The sequence below is a fragment of the Urocampus carinirostris genome, chromosome 11 (genome assembly GCF_059441175.1).
Source record: "Urocampus carinirostris isolate Australia breed hairy pipefish chromosome 11, RoL_Ucar_1.0, whole genome shotgun sequence".
Taxonomy (NCBI): Eukaryota; Metazoa; Chordata; class Actinopteri; order Syngnathiformes; family Syngnathidae; genus Urocampus; species Urocampus carinirostris.
Window position 1 is genome coordinate 3,485,573 of NC_142359.1, and position 26,928 is coordinate 3,512,500.

Genomic DNA, 26,928 nt, shown 5'->3' on the forward strand with positions numbered 1-26,928 from the left:
TTCCTCGGGGCACTCCGGTTTCCTCCCACTTTCCAAAAACATGTATGCCAGGTTAATTGGCCAATCTGAATTGTCCCTAGGTGTGAATGAGCGAGCGAGTTGTCTGTCCCTGTGTGCCCTGCGATTGGCTTGCAACCAGTTCAGGGTGTCCCATGCCCACTGCCCGATGATTGCTGGGATGGGCTCCAGTACCCCCGCGACCCTACTGTAGATAAGCGGTGCAGCTAATAAGATAATGAGATGAGGTTTGGAAAAGGGGGCAGCACGGCGGCGCAGTGGTTAGCGCGTGTGCGGCACAGTTCTAAGGTCTTGGGAACCTCCTGTGTGGGTTCAAATCCAGCTACCGGACCTTCTGTGCGGAGTTTGTATGTTCTCCCCGTGCTTGCGTGGGTTTCCTCCAGGCACTCCGGTTTCCTCCCACATTCGAAAGACATGCATTCCAGGATTGGCCGGTCCAAATTGTCCCTAGGTTTGAATGAACAGGCGAATTGTCTGTCCCTGGCAACCAGTTGAGGGTGTCCCCTGCCCACTGCCCGATGATGGCTGGGATGGGCTCCAGCACCCCCGCGACTCTACTGTAGATAAGCGGTGCAGCTAATGAGATAATGAGATGAGGTTTGGAAAATATCCCTGCATCCAAGTTAGATTTGGTGCCTGTAACCTTTAAGACAGGTCATCAGGCCCGATGATGCAATGTTTGATGGCGGGGACAATTCTCGGACGGGGAATTTCCCAGGGACCTTCTAAATCATGAACCTCCTTAACATAAAAATCGTGCTTTTCCTCCACCCGCCTAGCGTGATTCAAGATGACGCCGGTGGCTCGGTAGGAGACGTTGGTGACGTCACGCGTGTGGGGGAGGGAGGAACCGCATGCGACGTGAAGACGGCAGCCGCCGAAAAGTGCGAGCCCAACGCCCGTGCGGGCGCGTGATGCTAGAAAAAGGAGGGAGCAGCCTTAGAAGAAGAAAAGGTGGTGCAGGTGGAGAACCAGGAGAAGAAGGAGGGAAAGGACATCGCCGCTCTCCTGGAGAGCAAGCCAGCAAGAAAGCGGGCAGGTCGTTTTCTTCCCCGTTTCCTCTCACTTCAGCGTGACTCGCCCCCCTTCCCCGTTCCCCTCCATCGTGCTCCCGCTCACGCTCTGCTGCAGATTGACAGGTGATTTCTTCTTGCTCTTTGCATGAAGTCCATCGCTGGAGGTAGCTTATTTTACATGTATTTTTACTGCAGTGATGTGCTCCCGCAGCTCACGGGGTCGGTGAGGAGGAAAGGGGTGGTCTTTGTCAGCCGTGGTGACCTTCTCAGAATCACACGGAGTGGGAGGAGAAGCAGGCGGGGCTGTGTTGCCATTTTTTTCCTCTTCCCTTTTTTGTGAATGGAGCTCCAGATACTTCTGGGTTGAATGAGCTAAAATTAGCTGGATTGCTCTCTGTTGTTCTTCCCTTCATCACATCGTCATCCGAGTCTTCATTGGCACCTCCGGACGATGATGATGATGTGGAATCTATCAAATTCATATGCGCGTAGCTCCGGCATCGCTGCCCTAGAACGTCATGCACCAATTTTAGCAGCGCTCTAAAAATAGAATTTGTTCGATAATGCCCGGGACTTTTTCCTCAGGATGAGCAACCGTCGGATTTAAGCCTTTTTCGGTATGTGACTTATATAATTCGATGCATGGGTGTGTTCATTTTAATGAACGGGTTAGGGTTCCTGTGAGGAGTTTGTATGTTCTCCCCGTGCTTGCGTGGGTTTCCTCCCACATTCCAAAGACATGCATATCAGGTGAATTGGTCGGTCCAAATTGTCCCTAGGTGTGAATGAGCGAGTGAGTTGTCTGTCCCCGTGTGCCCTGCGATGGGCTGGCAACCAGTTCAAGGTGTCCCCTGCCCACTGCCCGATGATTGCCGGGATGGGCTCCAGCACCCCCGCGACCCTACTGAGGATAAGCGGTGTAGCTGATGAGATGAGATGGGTTAGGGTTACCCCATGAGAGGCTGTGCCTGGCTGTGTTTTTCACCGTTTCCCTCCACGTGCTGATCCCAGTGTGAGCTTTAATAGCGTCTGTCCATTTCTGTTTTTCTTCTCCACTAGTCATGACTCTGTCGTTGGAGGCAGCCATGGGTGGCCTCAACTCCTCCTCCCCGCTGGACACGGTGGACTCGTCCACGTCTTCATCGACATGGTCTTGGGGACTCTCGGAGGAGCCGTCTAACTATTCAGTGGAGCCGGCGGTGCAGATGAGTCCCGAGTTTGGGCCGTCGGTCCTGGAGGTGAGCCCGTGGGACGTGGTGCTGTGCGTGACGGGAACACTCATCTCCTGCGAGAATGCGCTGGTCATCGCCGTGCTCTTCTACACGCCTACGCTGAGGGCGCCCACATTCATCCTGATCGGCTCGCTCGCGGCCGCCGACCTCCTGGCCGGCCTGGGCCTGATCCTGAACTTCGTCTTTACCTATCTGGCGGATGGACCGCCGGAGCCGGCAGGGCTCCTGTCAGCGGGGCTGCTGGTCTCGGCCTTCTCAGCTTCCATCCTCAACATCCTGGCCATCACTGTGGACCGTTACTTGTCACTGTACAACGCGTTGACCTACCACACCGAGCGGACCATGACCTTCACCTACGTGATGGTGCTTTTCATCTGGTTGTCGTGCGTGACTCTGGGACTGCTGCCTGCGCTCGGCTGGAACTGCCTGCGGGACGAGTCGGCGTGCAGCGTCTGCCGGCCGGTCACCAAAAGCAACGCGGTGGCGCTGGCCGTGGCGTTTCTGCTGATCTTCGGCCTCATGATGCAGCTCTACCTGCAGATCTGCAAGATCGCGTTCCGCCACGCGCAGCAGATCGCCGTGCAGCACCAGTTTGTGGCCATTTCCACCACCAAAGGCGTCTCCACGCTGTCGGCCATTTTGTGTGCCTTCGGGGCGTGCTGGCTGCCCTTCGCCATGTACTCAATCGTGGCTGACTCCAGCTACCCAACTATCTACACCTATGCCACGGCGCTGCCGGCCACCTGCTGCTCCGTCATCAACCCGCTCATTTATGCCTTCCGGAACCCAGACATCCAGAAGTCACTGTGGTTGGCCTGCTGTGGCTGTGTACCGGCCAACCTCTCTCTCAGACCGCGGGCTTCCAGTGACGTCTAGAACACGGTGGAGAGGCTGCATCGGAGAGCTCCATTAAGTTCCGTCTTTTGAGCACATTTGTACTTTTTACGGTAGAAAGCAACAAGCGTGAAATCCAAAGGAAAAGTCCACGAGAGAGAGCAATAGTGTGACGTGAAGCATGTTGACTTCAGTACCAAGGACAGCGTCACAGCCAGTGAGGACCAGGAACGGGCACAAGGAGCTCTTCTCCTTCAGAAAGTCTCAAGGATGACTCCAAACCTCCTTTTGTCAACAGCCAATTTTGAGGAAATAACGAGATGTTCACAAGTTATTTCGCCGGTATCGCCTTTTATTAGGACGATTTGTGTAAAAAGACATAGGGTGGGTAAGTCTCGTCGAACCTTTGCAATAATCGGATAACGAACCAGACAAATTTGATCCGAGATGACTTACCGTTTTTCACTCGAATGCCTAAAAGTGGCACGAAAGAATGATAGACGGAACAAAAACTTTCACTTATCACTTTACACACGGTTGCCAGAACGATAATCTTGCAGCCAGGCTTTGGTTAATTGCACACTTTCATTGTTCCATAATGATAATGAGACCATTCAAAGCCAGAGACAAACTTAGTTTACTTAACATGTTAGCAATTATGACATATTTTCTTAAGTGGAGATGCCTGGAAATATGACACATTTCGCACTGGACATGCTAGCAAGTATGAAAGACCTATTTGAATGGAATTCGATTGTTAATTCGATATGTTTCGTCCATTTACCATTTCAAAAGATGCGATCACTTTTGAGGGACTTTCTAAAGATGCCAGCAAATATGGCAAACTTCACTTACTCAACTTCAAGTGATTACGACAAACTTGAATATTTGGAAATAGTAACACGTCAAGTCATGCTTATTTGTATAGTCCTTCATCACAAAAAGCCACAAGGGTCTGCAGAGACTAGCATAACAACATCCCCTGATCCGAAAACTACATAAGGACAGACTTAACTTACTAAGAAGACTATTTGCTATCCTAGAAAATATGTGACTTGGTTAACTGACGATGCTAACAAATACAAGGGACTTGTTATCCCACCGATTCTAGTAATAAGGGCACACATTGATTTTAGCAAATACAACAGACTTAGCTTACTAAGAAGACTATTTGCTATCTTAGCAAATATGTGACTTGGCTAAATTGCGATGCTAACAAATGCTAGAGACTTGTTATCCCACCGATTCTAGTACCGGTAATTAGGGCACACATTGATTTTAGCAAATACAACAGACTTAGCTTACTAAAAATACTACTTGCTCTCCTAGAAAATATGTGACTTGGCTAACTGACGATGCTAACAAATACAAGGGACTTGTTATCCCACCGATTCTAGTAATTAGGCCACACATTGATTGTAACAAAAACAACAGACTTAGCTTACTAAAAAGACTATTTGCTATCCTAGCAAATATGTAACTTGACTAACTGGCGATGCTAACAAATACAAGAGACTTGTTATCCCACCGATTCTAGTAATTAGGGCACACATTGATTTTAGCAAATACAACAGACTTAGCTTACTAAGAAGACTATTTGCTATCTTAGCAAATATGTGACTTGGCTAACTGACGATGCTAACAAATACAAGAGACTAGTCATCCCACCAATTCTAGTAATTAGGCCACACATTGATTGTAACAAATACAACAGACTTAGCTTACTAAAAAGACTATTTGCTATCCTAGCAAATATGTAACTTGACTAACTGGCGATGCTAACAAATACAAGAGACTTGTTATCCCACCGATTCTAGTAATTAGGGCACACATTGATTTTAGCAAATACAACAGACTTAGCTTACTAAGAAGACTATTTGCTATCTTAGCAAATATGTGACTTGGCTAACTGACGATGCTAACAAATACAAGAGACTAGTCATCCCACCAATTCTAGTAATTAGGCCACACATTGATTGTAACAAATACAACAGACTTAGCTTACTAAAAAGACTATTTGCTATCCTAGCAAATATGTAACTTGACTAACTGGCGATGCTAACAAATGCAAGAGACTTGTTATCCCACTGATTCTAGTAATTAGGGCACACTTTGAGGGTTGACTCACTTAATTTACTTTCAAAACTAGAGTACAGAAGAAGATAGCAAATGGGACTTACTTAGCAGAGATGCTATTAAGTGTGACAGGCTGCAGGCACTGTGACGGACTAAACCTTACTGGGTAAATAAGCCTGAATAACCACTTATCTTTACTGGAGACAGCTGCCAAATTTAGCTGGCCATATAAATTCAGTCCATTTTACCACTTACTGGTGAGTTAATTATGGAAGTATGACAAACTCAACATCTTAAGATCACATTGAAAATGTTCATGGTCCCTTCCCATGGACAACGGCACTAAATTTAAGATTATTTGAGATCCAAGATTATTTCAGATTAGAAATCTTTTGCAATCGGTCTTCATAATGAGAGACCTTACAAACGTCACTGGCACTTTAAGTTAACAACACTCATATAGAAGAGAAAAACGATGCTCCTTTGATGATCAGATTCAATAGCAAAACCAGGTTTCTAGTGCTTACATTGAAGACCCACCCAGCATTTGACATCTTCTTGATTTTAGGCTTAATTTGGTCAGGTCCAATGTTCCCTCTAAGCTGCGCAATCGCGCACTGCCCGCACATTCTCAGCGCACAAGAAAATCTAGCCAGCTCACAAAAATTAAGGCTCGAAATTGCTAAATAAGAAGCGAATTAAGTCAAAGTTACAGTGCATGAAGGTAAAAATACTCGGGTTCCACTGACACTGTGTTCTAAATGCGGTATTATGAAGTCAAGGTCCAAGTAGACCATAGTTGAGTAAAGTCAGTAGAGTTTTTCGAGAACCGGCTTCTTCGGCTCGGCTCACTAAAAGGAACCGGCTCTTTCGGGTCTTAAACGGCTCTTCAGGTTGTTTTGCCTTCTTTCATCCTTATAAGACCAAATACTATGTAAAATTATGCACAAAAAGACTTAAAGGAAGGGGGAATAGGAAAAAAAAAATTACAAAATGAAAAATTAGTGAAAAGCTGAGAAAAAAAGAAACAAAAGGAAGAGAAAAAAAGAAAAAAGTAACAGCTCGGAAAAAATAAAAATAATTAATTTTTTTTAAACAAATTTAAAAAAAAGTAGAAAAAAACACGGAAAAAGAAAAAAAAGTTTGTGTTGCATTCAAATAATTTCCGATGATATCAAGTGAATCTTGTTGCCAACATTTTAGTTCCACCAAAACATGTGATTAAGTACAGTTTTATATCCTGCAACCGACTAAATAAGCCTGCAAAAATGTTAGTATTATGCAACAAAATATATCAGAAAAAAAAAAATGGATATCTTGTGAAAGAATTGTAAAAACAAACGACGTTTGTAGGCCGTACAACCTTTGCAGTCGTACATGAGTCAATTCATTCAAAAGAGAAAAATAATTTTGCATTGCCGGAAACTCAGCAAAATGTAACTTGATGTCAAGTTTTGGACATGTTCGATAATGATTTAGTTGCCACACTTGGGATTGCCGTTGCTCACTGTTGTTTCAAGCGTTGCTGACCAACTTTGTGTGAACGCTCACACCCGTGGAAAATTAGAGGGAACATTGGTCAGGTCTTATATAAACTTTGGAAAATTGGGTCATGTTTAGCCAATCCAGTGTGATTTCTGTTCAGTGCCAGAAAAGTCATCTTAATTTTTCTCCCCAACTCTTTAGTTTTCCACTATACAGGCATCTCTTTTGTGCATCTTTTTAACCAGTTTTTGTAAAGGTGTGGAAGCTTCTGGCATATTGTTCAGTGTAACTGTACAAGTGAAAGCGCAGTGAAGAATGAAATCTTCGGTGAGGATAAAGAAGATCCCCTTAGACCCAGACTTTTCAGGAGATCACCGTAGCAATTCCAACTCACACCTGACCGAAGACGTCATTTCCCGAGTATGTTTGCATTAGAATTCATTATTCTCGCTATGTATGAATAATAACTAGCGTGTTAAAAATAACCAGGGTTGGGTAGGGTTACTTTAACTGGATTACTTTCGATGACTTTTGGATTACTCCAATACCAAACATGCTAATAAAAGACAAAAGAATAGAATAGAAATAGAATAGAATATGCCTTTATTGTCATTGTTACAACATGGGATATGCTGTGACAACGGAATTGGACGACTCCAGTTCCACATTTTCAGTGAGGATAAGGAAACAAAGAGATAAAGGAACAAAGAACTAACTGACTTTGTTGTAAGTAGGCTTTGTTTTCCTCCTGGGGGTTGATGAGGGGGGTGAGGGTCAAACAGAGTTGCTGGATACAACCGGAATGTTTGATGTTTGATCCTACATTACACATTACACATAGTCCAGTGTTTTTCCGAATTGCTCAGTCCACAATTGAATGGATTTGGGAGTACATGCCCGATTAAAGTCGCCGTCGACGATAAAGCTCCGTTGGGGTGTGCAAGCTGCTGTTTATTGAAAGCAGCGGGCAGGAGATTTAGCGCTATGCTAACGTTAGCATCCGGTGAAACGGAAACTAAATATGAATAAAATGACTCAATTTTGTGCAGGCTTGGGGCGTAACGGAACACATGGAACGGCAAAAATGATGTTGGCAAGCTGTTTGGATTTATTTTCATTTTGTTTCTGTCGCATTTTATGTTCGTTTTGATCAAAGAGATCAAAGCCAGGAGAGAAATCTTACCACGTATTGTGAGTCATCATTTTATTCATATTTAATTTATTTGTCTCTTATTAGCATATTTGGTATTGGAGTAATCCAAAAGTAATTGAAAGTACCGTATTTTCCGCACTATAGGGCGCACCAGGTTATAGGGCGCACCCCGAAAAAATAGTTTTTGGTCCTATATCTTCCATAGATAAGGCGCACCGGATTATAAGGCGCTACAATGGGAACGTCAACAAAACAGTCAGATAGTTCAGTCAAACGTATTACCTCCTTAACATTCCGAAAGCTTGCAAAGAAGCAAATAAGTGTCTCAGACATGTACGGAAACAGTGTCCGTACGATGTCACTCAAATGCATCGTTCCATCATTCGGAAGGTTAAAGTCTTGGGATTCAAGAAATGCCAACCATTCCTTAGTTTCTATTTTCTTTTTCGCTCACAACTTTACTGTGCATATGACAATAAACACTTGGAATTGAGTTGAATTTAAAAATAGACACTCCATTCCATCCATTATCTGCACCGCTTATCACAGAAACATCGAGTTCAGTCTGAAACAAGATACAGGGATAATATATATAGCCGGAGTTGCTCACCGAAGTCGCTGTGTTCATCATAATGTGCAGCCGTGGTCCTCTTATATCCGTGAGTTTAGTAAATCCAGGAGAATAAAATATTTACAAATACAAAATAGTAAAAAAATGCTTTCTGTATGTCGTCAGCCACGTTCTATACGCATTCATCTTTTTCGGCCAATTGCAGGCTTTGTTTTGCCGTTTAAGCCAATGCCAGCCTGTAAATGATACAAAGGATCCGCCCCTTGACCTCCGAATAACTTTAGCCAATAGCGATCGGTTCAAATGATGATTGACACATTGGTTAGCCAATGAAACGCCGGTAAATAAATCCCAGCATACACCGCGGACTACTTGGCGTTCGGGGGAAAATCAAGTCGGCGGCTGCAAGTTAGTTGGAAGACTTTGCGACTTAATATTGATCCATAAATAAGGCGCACTGTATTATAAGGCGCATGGTCAGCTTTTGAAAAAAATAAAGGCTTTTAGGTGCAACTTATAGTGCGGAAAATACGGTAATCAAGTTCAAGTAACCCTACCCAACTCTGAAAATGACTTCTGGGTGGGAGTAGAACAACTAAACTCACACGGCCAAACGGAATGAATCATCCGCATCCCAAAATATCGCTGTAAACACAGACAACGGGACAACAAGTTGGCTCCGATCTCAATGACTATGTGTGTTTATTTTCTTATGCAACGCTGTTCAGAAAAGTCTATTTTTGTATTGTTTGCGTTACAAAAACTGAGGGACGCGTTGGGTACTTTGTTGATCCTGTTTCGGTTTTCTTCATAGTGGGACAAATGATGTGTCAGGAAAAAAAGGCCATAGAGTCCATATTGCTGGTGTCTTTTTCTTATTTGTACTTTTCGGTAAGACCAAACATGTCTCTCGGTGTTTCTTGCACTTTTCGGGAAGTAAGGAGTTTGTCACGCACAGCTATATTGATGTTCACTGTAGGATATTTAGACAAGGTCCCTTTGAATCGTAACTGGTCTTCCCATCTATTTCTGAAAGCATCTTTTCCGCACAACGCCTGTTCCCATCCCTTTCCTGGAGGAGGCAAGTTGGTTACGCCTCACAAAAAAACGGATACAGTGGGACCTCGCTACTTCGCGCTTCTAGGTTCGGGGCTTCAGAGCTTCGCGGTTTCAGAGCTTCGCGGCTTCAGAGCTTCGCGGCTTCAGAGCTTCGCGGACTGTAATAGTTAAAAAAAAAATAAAAATAAAAAAAATAATATCAATGAAGGGGCAGCACGGCGGCGCAGTGGTTAGCGCTTGTGCGGCACAGTTCATGTCATGGGAACCTCCTGCGTGGGTTCAAATCCAGCTCCAGACTTCCTGTGAGGAGTTTGTATGTTCTCCCCGTGCTTGCGTGGGTTTCCTCCGGGCACTCTGGTTTCCTCCCACGTTCCAAAAACATGCATTTCAGGTGAATTGGCCGGTCCAAATTGTCCCTAGGTGCGAATGAGCGAGTTGTCTGTCCCTGTGTGCCCTGCGATTGGCTGGCAACCAGTTCAGGGTGTCCCCTGCCCACTGCCCGATGATTGCTGGGATGGGCTCCAGCACCCCCGCGATCCTACTGAGGATAAGCGGTGCAGCTGATGAGATGAGATAATAATGAAAAATATGACATTAAAATTAGAAATGACATTATTTGACAAAATTTGCAAACAAAATATTCAATTAGAATGAGTAATTGCATCATTTTACAATATTTTTAAAACACAAATAAATGCACGTCTACGCTAAGCGTCACGGCCATAAACGCAAGCTCATTGGCCAGCACTCGCTGAATACTCGACTCCCCATTGGCCCATTCGCTACAGTAGACCACGCTTACCCCGTATACAGTACTGTACGCTTCTCAGTAGCTCAGGAGGTAGAGCGCTCGTCTTGGGATCAAGGGATCCCAGTTCGAATCCCGGCTCGTCCGTTCTACATGTCGAAGTGTCCTTGGGTAAGACACTGAACCCCTAATACCCCCAATAAGCAGGTTAGCGCCTTACATGGCTGCAAGGCCGCTATTGGGAAATGTGGAGCACATTGTAAAGAGCTTTGGGAAGTCATTGACTTGAAAAGCGCTATATAAATGCCGATCATTTTTCGCCATAGCTCGGAGTTAGTTAGCTTTTTTTTCTCGTGGTGAATTTTTAAGTCTAAACCTTTTTTGAAGCCCTTTGTGATGCCTCCCAAACGCTCTTTATCCCTTGGTGCATCTAGCGAACCGAAGAAAAAGCGAAAGATGTTAACAATTAACGAAAAAGTGAGTTTATTGGACGAGTTGAAAGCAGGAAATAGCTACGCGAGCGTAGCCCGACAATATGGCCTGAATGATGCACGGTACGGTACATAAAGAAGGAAGAGAAGAACATCCGCAAAACTGCTGCAATATCTTTCACGAAAGATGCCAAAAGGGTTGTAAACACCCAGAATAAGACCACGGTGCCGATGGAAAATGCACCGGTTATTTGAATCCACGATTGTAGGGCGAAAAAAATCAGCCTGGATGCAAACCTAATCCGAGGTTTAAAGTACTTGTTGTAAGAGGTAAGTTCAATTTCGTTTTATTGTTTGATTATTTAACAAGAATCTCTCTCTCTAACTGTATTCCATATGGTGTACTGTATTGTACTGTATACAGGGGGGGTGTACTGCAAAGGTTTTTTTTTTTTGGAAGGGGCGTGGCTACTTCGCAGATTTTCACTTTTTGCGGGTGGTTTTGGTCCCTATTAACCGGGTCTAAAAATGACTAATTACAAAAAAAATATCAAAAAAAATAATATATTTTTTTTGTTTTTAAGGTGCGCCGCTACTTGGCAGATTTTCACTTTTTGCTGGTTCTTTTGCTCCCCATTAACCGCGATAACCGAGGTCCCACTGTAGATAAGAATGCAATTGAGGCTGTGCTCACTATGGTTTATTCGGGGTGTCCCGTATTCACATATTGGTGTTCGGAAGCAACCGGGACAAGGACATTATTGCAATTCTCAGATACTCGATCAATCAAAAAAAAAAAACCACAACAGAGCTAATATTTGAACCGAGTATTGCCTTCATTGACATATTTTATTTTAGCGATCCATGTTTGCTGCGTGAGTGAATGTGTTCAGAGCATCAGGATGAAAAAAAAAATAAAGCACTTTATATGAGGGACACATGTTGCACTTGTTTGTGGAATGTAACCTTAAAGAGAAATGTTTATTTTATTATCGTAAATGAAACATCTGATGTAAAAAAAAATGAAGTGTTCAAAAAAATGAATTAAAAAAAAGTCAAGATTGTGATTGTTCATTCGTTGTGTTACTTTTATTCACCAGTTTGGCGGAATTTCGAGTGGCCCCATTGTGTGGTTTCAGGGGAATTAGCAATTACATTGCGACCAGGGTTGGGTAGGGTTACTTTAACTGGATTACTTTCAATGACTTTTGGATTACTCCAATAGCAAATATGCTAATAAAAGACAAAATAAACTAAATATGAATAAAGTGACTCCATTTTGTGCAGGCTTGGGGAGTAACGGAATACATGGAACAGCAAAAAGCTGTTTGGATTGATTTTCATTTTGTTTCTGTCGCATTTTATGTTCGTTTTGCCGGAGATCAAAGAGATCAAAACCAGGTGAGAAAGCTTACCACGTGTTGTGAGTCATTATTTTATTTCTATTTAGTTTCTTTTGTCTTTTATTAGCATATTTGTGTTTGGAGTCATCCAAAAGTCATTGAAAGTAATCCAGTTAAAGTAACCCTACCCAACCCTGCCTGTCATTGAACTAGAGCCTACTCGGTGAAAATCTTCATTGCACTCAATAAATGTAACTTGTATTCAATCGTATAAAATCCTTTATTGTCAAATATCTAAAATCTTTCAGTCAACATTGGATCATTCAGAAGCCATCAGGTAACATTAGAGTCTGTCGACGGAGCCGAGAGATTAAATATTTTTTCAACTCCTACTTTCCAGTTTTTTTGTTGAAAAGATGATGTAAAATGTTCAAATTTGGTTCCAGAGTATTTTCAGTTTTTAGCTTCAAGCTTGAAGACTGAATTGTGGTCAGGGTTGGGTAGGGTTACTTTGACTGGATTACTTTCAATGACTTTTGGATTACTCCAACACCAAATATGCTAATAAAAGACAAAAGAAACTAAATAGGAATGAAATGACTCAATTTTGTGCAGGCTTGGGGAGTAACGGAATACGAGGAACGGCAAAAATGATGTTGGCAAGCTGTTTGGACTGATTTTCATTTTGTTTCTGTGGCATTTGATGTTCGTTTTGCCGGAGATCAAAGAGATCAAAGCCAGGAGAGAAAGCTTACCACGTGTTGTGAGTCATCCTTTTATTCATATTTAGTTTATTTTCTCTTTTATTAGCATATTTGTTATTTGAGTCATCCAAAAGTCATTGAAAAGTAATCCAGTTAAAGTAACCCTACCCAACCCTGATTGCGACGTTAAATCTCCCTCCCACTGTCGCCATCTGTTGGGTGAGTTGGTAAATGCACGCACTCTGGTAAACTGAAAAACAATGGCTGCTCAGTAACATATAATATTTCTGAAGGGAAAATGTGCTGTTTAATTTGCCGATTTTGCAGCACTGGCGAGGGATGATTAGATTAGGTAAAATAATAATGCAATCAGCAGGTGGGTGCAAGTTGACATGCAGTCCTGTCAGGGGATAATTGGGGTATCTCTCTCCTCACTGCAAGACATTTATACCACCCGCCTCACTCGCAACCCACCCTGCACACTGTCTATTCAGCCTCCTTCCCTCTGGACAGAGATACAGTAGCCTCCACTGTCATGATTACTAAATCTGATCACCTGGAGCAATCATGTGGGCGCCTTCTGATTGGCTGGCACTCCGCTCTTAAGCGCGCTGCGCCCAGACCTCCTCGTCAGAGTGTACATTTGTAACTCTGTGTGACTCTCCTGATTTCCCGTTCATCAGAACTCTGCTTACCTGTTCCTGCCTGCCTCCGATCCGACCTGTTTCCGTCCCACGCTTCGATCTCCTCTCCAGCCCCGGTAAACTCGACCTGCCTGACTTCCGCACTCCGATTGGCCACTCGATCCGAAGCTATCTCTCCGGCTCCTGTGCTGACGTCTGACGTCCATCACGTCTCCCGCAAGCCCTGAACGCTTCCTTAAATAAAGAACTGAAACGAATGCTCCGGGGTTTCCTGGTCTGTTCTGGTCTCCTGACATCCACCCCCGCTCTACTTGGTTCACAAACAGCTTCATCCGCCAAGCAGCGAGACAACAACTTGGCATTGTACTTTTCAGGACCATTTAATAAAAATGAAGGGAAAAAAACAATACGCAGAATTAGGACATCCAGTTCAACCTTTATTGTTTATAGTAGCATGCATGTTTTTTTTTTTTACAGCAAATTCCTTTTAATCAACCGAAATCATCTTAGACTCTCCCAGACTTCATCTCGAGCCCGGAAAACCAGAAAACAGCAAACTATTTAGCTCCAATAGAATCACTCAACAGTCCATTCAATTCACAAATGATATATATATTTAGCCGTTTTCATGTACTGTGCGTCATCATTTACGAACAGCAATCTATTATCACATTTGCAGTTTAAAAGAAGCCTATATGTGGCTGATTTGTCTGTTTTTCAATCACAATGTTTTAAGTTCGGCCGAAAAAAAAGAATGAAATGATACTACGGTAAATCAAAGCGGGTTCACAGCGTAGTTGAAGAAAACAGAGCTAAGTGATGTTGCCAAATACAGTGGAACCTGGGTTTTCGAACGCCTCTCAGTTCCAACAAATCGGAGTCCGACCCAAAATTTCCAGAAATTCTTGCTTCGCTGTTCGGTCAAAAAATCGGAGTTCGAACGCCGGTAATGCGTGAGTGCGTACGCTAGGGTGCCATGCTGAGCGGCGTACGGGTGTTTTATCCCCTAATTATGCCTCCGAAGAAAGTCAGTGCAAGCAGCAAAGTTGCTACAGGTGAAAAGGAAAAGTAGTGCGTACAACTATTGCATTTAAGATCCGTATTTTCCGCAATATAAGGCGCACCTAAAAGTCTTAATTTTTTTCAAAAGCTGACCATGCGCCTTATAATACAGTGCGCCTTATATATGGCTCAATATTTAATCACAATCTCGCAACTTACGCAACAGCCGCCGACTCGATTTTCCCCCGAACGTGGAGTCGTCCGCGGTGTATGCTGGGATTTACATACCGGCGTTTCATTGGCTAACCAATGTGTCAATCATCATTTGAATCGATCGCTATTGGCTATAGTTATTCGGAGCCTCGGATAGGCTAGAGGGCCAAAACAAACCCTGCAATTGGCCGAAAAAGATGTGTCAATCATCCGTTAAATCGATCGCTATTGGCTGAAGTTATTCGGAGCCTCGGATTGGCTAGATGGCCGAAACAAACCCTGCAATTGGCCGAAAAAGATGTGTCAATCATCAGTCAAATCGATCGCTATTGGCTGAGGTTATTTGGAGCCTCGGATGGGCTAGAGCGCCAAAACAAACCCTGCAATTGGCCGAAAAAGATGTGTCAATCATCCGTTACATCGATCGCTTTTGGCTGAAGTTATTCGGAGCCTCGGATTGGCTAGAGGGCCAAAACAAACCCTGCAATTGGCCGAAAAAGATGTGTCAATCATCCGTTAAATCGATCGCTATTGGCTGAAGTTATTCGGAGCCTCGGATTGGCTAGATGGCCAAAACAAACCCTGCAATTGGCCGAGTTTAGCAATGGCGTAGCAAGCTTAGCAAGCTTGCTAAACTATGTCATAAAGAAACATGTTAGTCTGTATTTGTAAACATTTTACTCTCCTGGATTTACGACACTCATGGTTGTAAGAAGACCATAATTGCGTATCATTATTGAACGTGATGGCTGCAAGAGAACTTAGGTGAGCTATGCGGCTTTATATTTTCCCGGTATCTTGTTTTAGAACGATCTTGATGTTGCTGTGATGAGTTGAGTGAATTCAACTCAATTGACAAGTGTTTATTGTCATATGCACAGTAAAGTTGCGAGCGAAAAAGAAAATAGAAACTAAGGAATGGTTGGCATTTCTTTAATCCCAAGACTTTAACCTTCCGAATGATATTCGAAACGATGCATTTGAGTGACATCGCACGGACACCGCATCCGCACGTGTCTACGACACTTATTTGCGTCTTTGCAAGCTTTGGGAATGTTAAGGGGGTAATCAGTTGGACTGAATCATCTGACTGTTTTGACGACGTTCCCATTGTAGCGCCTTATAATCCGGTGCGCCTTATCTATCGAAGATATAGGACCAAAAACTATTTTTGGGGGGTGCGCCCTATAGTGCGGAAAATACGGTAGTGCGAGTGTCGGATCTTGCTAGGGAAAACAGCATGGCTAAATCTACGATCAGTATGACACTAAAGAATAAGTAGGCTGTGAAATCTAGTGATGTGGCTAAGGGAGTGAGTGCTATAAGCAAGCAACGGCGGTCCACCTGCGCCTTCTGCTGACCACCACAAAGGTAAGAAATCCTATCCATAATTATTTTCTTTATCCTTTTTTTAAATTTTTACACGTTCAAGTTAGCTAACGCGAACGTACGATTAGCCTGGCTTAGCATTATGTTTACGTTGAGCATTCAGGTAAACATTCAGGGTGTTGGAACGGAGCCCAATATTGAGGCTGTTGGAACGGAGCCCCCTTTCCGCTCACTACTTGTTGTGGAGACCCGGGTGCTAAATGACTTGTAAACAACCTGATTTTTTTTTATTTTTACACGTTCACGTTAGCGTAATCTTTCGTACGGAAGATTACGATAACGCGAACGTACGATTAGCCTGGGTTAGCTTCATGTTTACGTTCATGCTAAAACTTCAGGGTGTTGGAACGGATTAAAACGATTTACATTATTTCTAATGGGAAAATTGATTTCGGTGATCGAACAAATCGGTTTTCGAACAGGGTTCTGGAACCGATTATGGTCGAGAACCGAGGTGCCACTGTAGTCACTAGAGCCAGATGGAATTTAGCCTCATTTCGCGCTAGTTTTCTCACTTATCGCCAACTGCTAGCTTGAACAACGGAAAAAGACAAAATGGCCTACGACAAAGTCACTGTACAATTGGTGATGTTGTTTACAGTAATGTACTCCCAACCCCTAGGGGCGCTCTTCAGGCAATATGTGCTCAGTGATTGAACGATGCTGTTCTATAGAGCAAAGTTTCTCAACTTATTTTGATATCTGGTAAAATAAAATTCAGTTGCTAGCTAAATGTACCGTACATGTTTTTGGGGCAGTGAGGTGCAGTCAGGAGTTGTAGGCGAGGCACATCCTGTAGGCCGTTGTGTTGTGTACAAGCTTCTAGATTTTAGTCAGTACTGTACATTGAGTTTTGAGAATATTTTTGTCAAACTCCTGCGTGTATGTTCATGGAAATGTAATAAATATTGCCTGCTGCGCTAGTTGATTGACAGCTGCAGACACAGTCCGGAACGAAGGTCTTAATTGCAGCACAATGTGTTACTTTTCTTTACTAGACATTTCCCCGCTGATTTTAATAAAATGTGGGAAATGGACGTAAATTACCGTATTTTCCGCACTATAAGGCGCACCTAAAAGTCTTATTTTTTTTCAAAAGCTGACCATGCGGCTTATAATACAGTGCGCCTTATTTAGGGATCAATATTAAATCGCAAGGTCTCGCAACTTACGCAACAGCCGCCGACTAGATTTTCCCCCGAACGCCAAGTAGTCCGCGGTGTATGCTGGGATTTATTTACCGGCGTTTCATTGGCTAACCAATGTGTCAATCATCATTTGAATCGATCACTATTGGCTAAAGTTATTCGGAGGTCAAGGGGCGGATCCTTTTTATCATTTACAGGCTGGCATTGGCTGAAGCGGCAAAACAAAGCCTGCAATTGGCCGAAAAAGATGAATGCGTATAGCACGTGGTTGACGGCATACAGAAAGCATTTTTTTACTATTCTGTATTTGTAAATATTTTATTCTCCTGGACTTACTAAACTCACGGATATAAGAGGACCATGGCTGCACATTATTATTGAACACAATGACTTCGGTGAGCTACCCCGGCTATATATTTTCCCTGTATCTTGTTTCAGACTGAACTCGATGTTTCTGTGATAAGCGGTGCAGATAATGGATGGAATGGAGTGTCTATTTTTGAATTAAACTCAATTCCAAGTGTTTATTGTCATATGCACAGTAAAGTTGCGAGCGAAAAAGAAAATAGAAACTAAGGAATGGTTGGCATTTCTTGAATCCCAAGACTTTAACCTTCCGAATGATGGAACGATGCATTTGAGTGACATCGTACGGACACCGCATCCGCACGTGTTCTCGACACGTATTTGCGTCTTTGCAAGCTTTGGGAATGTTAAGCGGGTAACAAGTTGGACTGAACTATCTGACTGTTTTGTCCACGTTCCCATTGTAGCGCCTTATAATCCAGTGCGTCTTATGTATGTCAAATATAGGACCAAAAACCATTTTTTCGGGGTGCGCCCTATAACCCGGTGCGCCTTATAGTGCGGAAAATACGGTAGATTATTTTTATGGCTGTTAAAGCCTGCAGCTTGAAATCCGGTGCAGCTTGAGTTCCTGAAATGTGTGCATGCTGCTTTCAAGTGCACTCTGTAGTCCGAATTGACGGTACCCTCAAAACTATTCAAACTTTAGTTTGAAATACATGGCACTGAATAGATTCACATTATCTAGAAGTGTTTTCCTTAACATCCTCCAGTTGATATTTAAAGGTGTGCGACACCTCACCGAAGCAAAACCTATATCTAGTCGGACCACTCATTCTCGTCCAGCTCGGAGTCGTCATCCGACTCGCTGTACTCCACGGCGATGCGGCGGGACAAAATGGTGGCCACGTCGTTGCCGACCGGTTCGCGTTTTGCCTCCTGCTCTCGCTGCTCCTGCACCTTCCTCAACTGGATACCTGAAACCCAATCAGGACATATCCAGGACAAACATTATTTAAAAAGAAACATAAAATAGCAGCCCAAGGTATTAGTAATGTGAAGTTCGAGGACGAATCGGCCCTATAAGCCGACTCTTTGAAGTCAGGAGTCAGTTCCCTCCAAGATGCTTTTTTTCCTCTAGTGAACGAATGTATGGCTTTTATTGTCGTTATACATGATTTGTTGGGTATGTAAAACAGGGGTGTTAGTGAGGGTCACACCAGCGTAAAGGCTGTCCTTAAAGGGCCTGATGTAAGTTAGAAATGCTACTAGATTTAAATGAATGATATCTAAAAAAATGTAACTTCGGTAAATTCCGGACTATAAGCCGCTACTTTTTTCCCAAACTTTCAATAATAATTATAATAATAATAATAATTAAAAATAATAATAATAATTTCCTTTGTATTGTCATTCTTTGTAACAATGTACACAGAACGAAATGTCGATACACCTGACCCGTTGTAGCGAGCCGATGCAGCCGCAGCCAACAGAGGGCGCCGCTATTTTACCAATGTTATAAGTCTTAGGTATGACTCGGCCGAGGCGCGAACCAGCGACCTCCCAGTCTCAAAAGCGGGCGCCTTACCATCTAGGCTACTGAGCTGGTAAACCCTGCGGCTTATTCAGTGATGCGGCCAATTCATGTCATTTTTCTAACGGCCGCCAGTGGCGCTCGAGTACCAAAGGATAAGATTTAGACTGCAATTTCCAAGCTTGTGCACGAATTAAATTAGCGTGGACATATCCGCGTCATGCAAATTGCATGAGGAAAAGCCACATGATGAGCAGTCCGATATCAAAGGAAACCGCACGTAAACTTTATTTTGCGAGTGTGATGACAGCGTGTTTTTGGGATGACGTCTATATGAAAAAGTCACTTTCCCATTCTGAAGGAAGACGACTTTGATGACGTCAGTTATAAGGAGAAAGATGAGGACGGTTTACCGTGCTTACCAGAAATACGGTATATTTTTTTTAACAGACCTGTTTCCTGTTTTGCAAGCGTGTTGCTAGTAGCGTTTTGCTACCCTTCACAGGCACGGTTTGGGATGAAAGTTAAAATATTATTATTAAAGCTTTGAAAACTCTCTCGGTCTTTCTTTGTAAATATGTGTAACCATGTATGATATGTATTCGCAACTGTATATTTTTGTAATGTATTTATTTGAGAAACTTATTCTGATATGTTTTGTACGAGCAAATGAGAAAGAAGGGGCGGGGCAAACGCGGGCTGACGGGAAGTGGAGTAAAGGTGAGACGTGTTTGTGGACGCGGCCGACAATAGTGGATATATATTTTTCCCAGCCTTACCTTTGGAAATATACACTTTTTTCCTTGGATAACGGGCACCCGGACTCTGCAGGTCTGCATTAAATCTTAAGTACCGGTATAATTTTCCGTTCATTTTGCCCGCTGTGTTTTTTGAACTGTATCGGGTATGGGTTAAATTCGTGTTTGTATTGCGTTTTTTCAATGTGGGCGCATGCGGCTAATATAGGGGTGCGGCTTGTGTATGTACAAAATCGGCTTTCCTCCCGAAATGTGGTGGGTGCGGCTTATAATCAGGTGCGCTCTATAGTCCGGAATTTACGGTATTCATTTATGTACAATAAATTATGTATTCAAGTCAAAACATTACTGTTTCAATGAAAACATCTTCTTGGGCACTTTAAGATCATTTATTTCTCAATTCCAGCCATTGGAATTGATATGGATCGCTGTGCTTTGTTTGATTGCGTCGTTAATACTAAGGAGTAGTTGACCCAAATTTTCTCTGTTTAAACGAAGATCAATCTCAATATATGGTGTTTGGGGATACTGTGACGACTGACAGTTGTTGTCATTTGTCTTTGTCCCCCCGTTTTTTCTTTCCTCTTATCACAACTTGTACTCTTTCATTTTTTAATATGCTGTCCCCTTGGTTCCTTGCTAGTTTGTTGTCTTTTCTCGGCACCCTGTCTTCTAAGTTGAGCTAAACCGGCAAGAACCTGTGTATGACTTTCGCAGTCACTTCAGGTTTGACAAACAAATGGACTGTCAGGACGAGCGTCCTTCAGCTGTATTTTCTAGCAAAAGTCAAATGTTATTTAAGCCGTCCTGACCTCGAGGAAGCTGTACATTCCTTAATTATCTCGTGGTGAAATTATTGCAATGCTTTTTATGTAAGGGTCTTCCAGTCGTCTATCAGTCGCCTTCAACTTGTGCAGAACGCTGCTGCCCGTCTTTTAACCAACACCAGCAAATGTGCGCAGATCTCTCCTATTCCTAAATCCCTTCACTGGCTCCCCGTCCATTTTAGAAATGATTATAAACTTTTAATGTTTGCTTTTAAAGCTCTTATGAAATGAAATGAAATGAAGGCAAGGCAACAAAGGCAACAAACTAGCAAGGAACCAAGGGGAGAGCATATTAAAAAAATGAAAGAGTACAAGTTGTGATAAGAGGAAATAGCGCTTTTCAAGTCAATGACTTCCCAAAGCGCTTTACAATGTGCTCCACATTTCCCAAAAGCGGCCTTGCAGCCATGTAAGGCGCTAACCTGCTTATTGGGGGTATTAGGGGTTCAGTGTCTTACCCAAGGACACTTCGACATGTAACACGGACGAGCTGGGATTCGAACTGGGATCCCTTGATCCCAAGATGAGCGCTCTACTTCCTGAGCTACTGCCGCCGCTTTATCTGTTTTGCCCCATCGTATGTATCTGAGCTTTTTAATTATTGGCAATACTCTGGGGTGACCGTGACTTTTCTGTTGCTGCCCCCAGGTTCTGGAATCAGCTCCTAGTCGAGTTGTCTCTTATTTCTGACCTCGGCCTCCTTAAGTCCGGGCTAAAAACACACCTCTTCAAGATGGCTTTCAATACTCAGTAGTACGAGGACTATCTGCCTATCTTTCTATCTACCATGGTCATATCCCTCAAGAGGGGTGACCGACCGAAAGACAAACACATACAATAACAAAAAAATAAAAAAGGGGAAAAAATAGCAAAAAAACACACATAAAAATGTTTTTGGACCATGGCCAACCCAATTGCCCAAACACCAAAGTTGGTCATGCTTTCGTCCCTCCAGATGAAACGGGACACAAAGAAACGGCCATGTCACTTGGGTCATGGTGACACAACACGCTCCTTTGTTCAAAAGCAGGGCCTGACAGCTTTCACTGGTTTACCCCTGCTGTATCGTGCAAGGGCCCTGCCCATCCCTTAAACGCCTATCCTTTCACAACACCTCTCCACTTATTCCTATCACCAACAAGAGCTCTAGCTTCCACTATATTTAGACCTCTTTCCTGCAGTGGACTCATAACACCATCCATCCACGTCCTCTTGGTCTCCTTCCATTTATTTCTGCTCGTACGAGAACACATGAAATGAAATGATCTGCGTTTCTATAGCGCTTTTCAAGTCAAGACTTCCCAAAGCGCTTTACAGTGTGCTTCACATTTCCCAATAGCGGCTGTGCAGCCATGTAAGGCGCTAACCGGCATATTGGGGGCATTAGGGGTTCAGTGTCTTACCCATATTGGCAGGGTTGGGTAGGGTTACTTTAACTGGATTACTTTCAGTTACTTTTGGATTACTCCAATACCAAAAATGCTAATAAAAAGACAAAATAATATAAATATGAATAAAATGACTCCATTTTGTGCAAGCTTGGGGAGTAACGGTATACATGAAACGGCAAAAATGATGTTGGCAAGCTGTTTGGATTTATTTTCATTTTGTTTCTCTCGCATTTTATGTTCGTTTTGCCGGAGATCAAAGCCAGGAGAGAAGGCTTACCGCGTGTTGTGAGTCATAATTTTATTCATATTTAGTTTCTTTTGTCTTTTAGCATATTTGGTATTGGAGTAATCCAAAAGTCATTGAAAGTAATCCAGTTAAAGTAACCCTACCCAACCCTGCATATTGGCGACTTTAAAGTAAACACACCTCGGCGTATGGCAGCCAGCAGGTCGGAGCGGGCATCGCTGATGGGCATCATGCCCATAACGGCGCCCTTCCTCGCAGATGGTGCAGAGTCGGCGGCCGCCTGTCCCACGGCAACACGTGACGGTGAAGGGTGTGCATGGTGGCCTGCAGAACCTCCGGGCGGAGGGGGGGGCGGAGCAGCCGGCGGTGCCCCGGAAGGAGGATGGGCAGGGGAAGGGACATAGTTGACTGGTGGCGGCGGAGGGGAAGGCGAGTAAGGACGGGAGAGGGCCGAGGAGGTGGGCAGCACGGCCGAAGCGGCACCGGAGGGCGGGCCAGGAGTGTGGTCGAAGGCCGTCTGGGAGGAGGGGATAGTTGGGGGAGGCGGCGGTGGCGCTGGAGGGATGTAGTATTCTGGAATTGTGGAAGGTTGGCTGCCACTGCAGGGGACATTTTCAGAGTTTAGAAATCGTACACAATCTCTAAAGAGTGTCGGCCAGACATACCCATGACCGGCGCGATAATCCTTGGTTGGCGGCTGCCTAGGTCCATTGACTGTCATATCGCCGGCGGCCTGACTAGCTTGGCCTGATGGGGTACGCCCCAGGGAGGCGGCGTGTCTCCCGGCGGCCGCCACCACTCCTGCAGGCTGGTTCGCCGGCCTCAGCCCCCGGTCCAGCGACTGTGTCTGGGCAGTTGCGCCGGAGTGGTCCCTAGGGTGGCGGTCTGGAGCAGAGCCCTGGCTGGAAGGATGGCTGGGACTGGCGGGGTACGAGTCAGACGCCGCCGACCTGAAGAAAAGTCAAAGTCAAGTCAAATTTATTTATATAGACCTTAATCACAAAAATGTCTCAAAGTGTCATGTCCTGCACGGTTGTCATGGCGCCCAGCTGGCCCCGCCCCTTGACACCGGCTGAGACGCATTGGATTGATTGCTTTTGGAGTACTTAAACGCTCCTTTTGGAACATCTTTTTCACTTTTGAATGGATTGACTCATGTACCATTGCAAAGGTTGCAGGGTCTACAAACGTCTTTGACAAGATTTCCATTTCTTTTTTTTCCTGGTATCTTTTGTCACATAATACTAACATTTTGGGGGGATTATTTAGTCGGTTGTAAGATACACAACTGTATTTAATCACATTTTTGAGTGGAAGTACAATGTTGGCAACAAGATTGGTAATTATTTGAATGCTTCTTTTTCCCCGTTTTTTTCTTTTTTTTAATCCCTTTTAAAAAAAAATTCATTGTGTTTATTTTTTCCTAGCTGTTAGTTTTTTTCCTTTCTTTCTTTCTTTTCTTTTTTTCTGGCTTTTTTCTGAAATTTTCCTTCTTTTTTCTCTTCCTTTTGTTTCTTTTTTTCTCAGCTTTTCACTACTTTTTCATTTTGCTATTTTTTTCTTTTTTGTTCTATTCCCCCCTTCCTTTAAGTCATGTTGTGCATAATTTTACATCATATTTGGTCATGTTGGGATGAAAGAAGCAAAAACAACCTGAAGAGCCGTTTAGGACCCGAAAGAACCGGTTCCTTTTAGTGAGCCGAGCCAAAAAAGCCGGTTCCCCGACAAACTCTACTAACTTTACTCAACTTCGTTCTACTTCGACCTTGACTTCAAAATACCGCATTTAGAACACAGCGTCAGGAGAACCCGTGTATTTTGACCTTCATGCACTGTAACTTTGACTTAAGTCGCTTCTTAATTAGTAATTTGGAGCCCTTATTTTTGGGAGGCTAGTATACCTGTTATCAGGTGACAAGGAGCCTTCGGGTGAGGTGCCGTGGTAGGGCGAGGGCGTGAGCCTAGCATCGGGTCGGAACTCCTTATCGTAGGCAAGCACGTTCCACTCCTGGCGCCGGTTTCGAGCCTTGCGTACCTAGAAGAGCCAGAGAGGGAAAGAGGTGATGTTCTGTCTTCTGCCTCAACCACATGCTTCCTCACTGACCTTTTTCACTTCTCTGCCAGGGTCGTCCACCTGCCTCTGCTGCTCCTGCTACAAAAAAGAAAAGGCAGCATGCTTTATATATGGACCCTTTGAAAAGCTGGGAAGGGTCCGGTACAATACATGCACACACAATGCTATCATTTCCCTAATGTAGCGCAATACACAAGCATGATAAGCACATGTCTGTAGCATATACCGTATTTTCCACACTATAAGGCGCACCTAAAATCAGTTTTTTTTAAAAAAGATGACTATGCGCCTTATAATCCAGTGCGCCTTATATATGGATCAATATTGAGCCGCGACAGGTCTCGCAACTTACGGTAAGCAGCCAGCGACTCCATTTTTCGCATAGAAGAAGTGCGCTGTGCATACTGGGAAATATTAAACAACGATTCTATTTTATTTGTGCGTTTGTATAAAGACCCTGAAATGGCTCCTATTAAGAGAAACGCTTACAACGCAGAGTTTAAACTCAAGGTGATCAGTCACGCAGTAGAACACGGAAATAGAGCAGCAGCAGGAGTTTAACATTAATGAATCGATGGTGCGGGAGTGGAGGAAGCATGAGGATGAGCTGCGCCAAGTAAAGAAGACTAAACAAAGTTTCCGGGGCAATAAAGGGAGATGGCTACAGTTAGAGGACACACTTGAACAGTGGGTTGTTGAATTGTCCCCGAACTGCCAGACAACAACAGCGACACTGACTCGATTAATGACGACCTTGACGAGACGGAGCCGGACGTGTCGGATGGCCCATTCACTGAGATGGTCAATTCGAACACTGCAGAAGAAGAATTCGAGGGATTCGTAGATGAGGAGCCGATAGAGTGAGCTTTATGTTTTACTTTTGTGTGTTTACGTTTTACATTTTACAGTTATTATGTTATTGCTTTATTGTTATTGTTTTGCACTTGTTATTGTTTTTGCACATCACGAGTGTCACTATATTGCGATTGCGCTAACGTTTAATTTACCAAAACAGTATCAGACGTTTTTTTTGCGTGTTGACTAAAGGGAGGAAAAGTAAAATGTTATGCCTTGCTGTTGTTCAAAGATGTGTCACAAAAATAATTTTGGGAGTAAATGGAGTTGTGGAAAGCTTGTTTGACTGACCTATCTGACTGTTTTGTTGACATTCCCTTTAGCGCTGCACCATCTAATGGTTGCATAACGTAACTACAGCCTCTACTGTAGCGCCTTATAATGCGGTGCGCCTTATGTATGGAAAAAGTTTTAAAATATATCATTCCTTGAAGGTGCGCCTTATAACACGGTGCGCCTTATAGTGCGGAAAATACGGTACATTGATGTGTGTGTACGCCTGTGTATTTGGCAGGTAGGAGGGAATTCAAGGTCAGGACTCGGGGTTGTCTTACAGATATGGACAGAGGGCTCCTGGGTGGGGCCTGTCTGGAGTGGGGCCTGTCGGAATGGGCCGGACAGCCCTATGGAAAAGATGGGAGACACAAGCTGTCGCATTAGAATGAGACGGTGGCTGTTGGTGGGACAAAGAGGACGGTGCTTGGAAAAAAGACAAAATGCCAGCAGAGATGGAAGAAAATGAAGCAATGAGGACAGCGATGAGCAAAGGGTTTTGGAAGGAGCTGGTCAGGATTTTAGTGGAGCTCCAAATGGAACTAACAATACTAGAGTTCACTCCAGTTGCCTGATCAACTTCTTCCAAACAAGAGCATCAGAAATGGAAAAGGGCCAAACTATCTTCATAAGCCAGGAGCAGCCACCCGACCTTCTGCCGCCTCTTCTCCTTGCGCTTGTCTTCAGTGGCCTGCAACATCTTCTCCTTCCACAAGTTGAAGAAATACGAGGAGTCTGTGTAGAACTTGAGGGCATCCTTCTTGTCGTCCCTGCAAAGTGGATGTGAGTAGACTTAGAAGAAGAAATGCCCTTTGAGGACATCCAGTGAGGCGTCCACCTGCGCTCACCTGTAAGGACTGAGGATGTTTAGGGGTGGAGGTTTATCGCAGCGGCGGTACATCTCCACCACCGGGTTGGGCACCGATGTCCTGGAAACCACCTGCTGGTCCTGAATGGTACTACTCTTGAAGGCCTTCCTCATATTGATGTCTTGCAAGGATACTGAAGGACAACCATAGCAAAATATGCATCATGTCTGTAACTGGGAGATGGCTGAAGATACACACCTTCTTCCACTGTGGAGTCCAGCTGGGTGACTTTGACAGCGAGTTGGTCAACACGCTCCTGTAGGCTGGTCATCCTTAGGTAGAAGCTGTTTGCTTCATTGAAAAGCTCTCCAAAAATATCTTCAGCGTGGCGACCTACCAAATAAACAGCAAATGGCCGCCATCATCAAGCAGCTAGGAGTCAATAATGACCATCAATGGAAAAAAATAATGTCGGCTTCTTTCAATACATAAAAAGGGAAACAAAACAAAATAAATTGGCCACTCCAGGTGACCAGGTAACAACAGGGGAACCAAGCTCTCACGATCCTCTAGTCTGAGATTTATTCCTCTCTTTCTCTCTAACTTCTGGGTTCTACTTCTCACAGTTGTCATTTGTCTTGGTTCCCCTGACTTTTTATTCCTCTTATCCCAAATTTTACTCTTTCCTTTTTTAATATGCTGTCCCCTTGGTTCCTTGCTAGTTTGTTGCCTTTCTCGTCACATTACAAACACCCCTCTCACAGTGCTCTTGATTATTGAGTGTAGTG

General features: G+C 43.9%; 2 protein-coding genes across 3 annotated transcripts in view; one reads left to right on the forward strand and one right to left on the reverse strand.

Moving 5' to 3' along the window:
* The first annotated feature begins 1,061 nt into the window (after positions 1 to 1,061).
* Positions 1,062 to 8,034, forward strand: gpr185b (G protein-coupled receptor 185 b). The gene is made up of 2 exons (XM_088348355.1): positions 1,062 to 1,157; positions 2,094 to 8,034. Exon 2 carries the CDS (start codon positions 2,096 to 2,098, stop codon positions 3,140 to 3,142), a length of 1,047 nt encoding a protein of 348 aa, XP_088204481.1. The 5' UTR covers positions 1,062 to 1,157; positions 2,094 to 2,095; the 3' UTR covers positions 3,143 to 8,034.
* A 7,931-nt stretch (positions 8,035 to 15,965) lies between these two features.
* The window catches only part of LOC148356215 (actin-binding protein WASF3), a 22,195-nt gene continuing 11,232 nt past the window's right edge, over positions 15,966 to 26,928 (reverse strand). The window contains exons 3-11 of one of the 2 annotated variants that reach the window (XM_088347907.1): positions 26,399 to 26,533; positions 26,180 to 26,333; positions 25,984 to 26,101; positions 25,613 to 25,681; positions 24,234 to 24,281; positions 24,031 to 24,164; positions 22,795 to 23,079; positions 22,310 to 22,728; positions 15,966 to 18,349 (exon numbers count right to left, since the gene is read on the reverse strand). In XM_088347907.1, coding sequence (XP_088204033.1) covers positions 18,192 to 18,349; positions 22,310 to 22,728; positions 22,795 to 23,079; positions 24,031 to 24,164; positions 24,234 to 24,281; positions 25,613 to 25,681; positions 25,984 to 26,101; positions 26,180 to 26,333; positions 26,399 to 26,533 — 1,520 coding nt within the window. In that variant the 3' untranslated portion in view covers positions 15,966 to 18,191. The remainder of the gene's footprint in view (positions 18,350 to 22,309; positions 22,729 to 22,794; positions 23,080 to 24,030; positions 24,165 to 24,233; positions 24,282 to 25,612; positions 25,682 to 25,983; positions 26,102 to 26,179; positions 26,334 to 26,398; positions 26,534 to 26,928) is intronic. The other variant, XM_088347908.1, reaches the window with a different exon arrangement.

Bases quoted from the DNA above. Each gene is read 5' to 3' on its own strand.
- gpr185b (XM_088348355.1), top strand. From the start codon at position 2,096: ATGACTCTGTCGTTGGAGGCAGCCATGGGTGGCCTCAACTCCTCCTCC.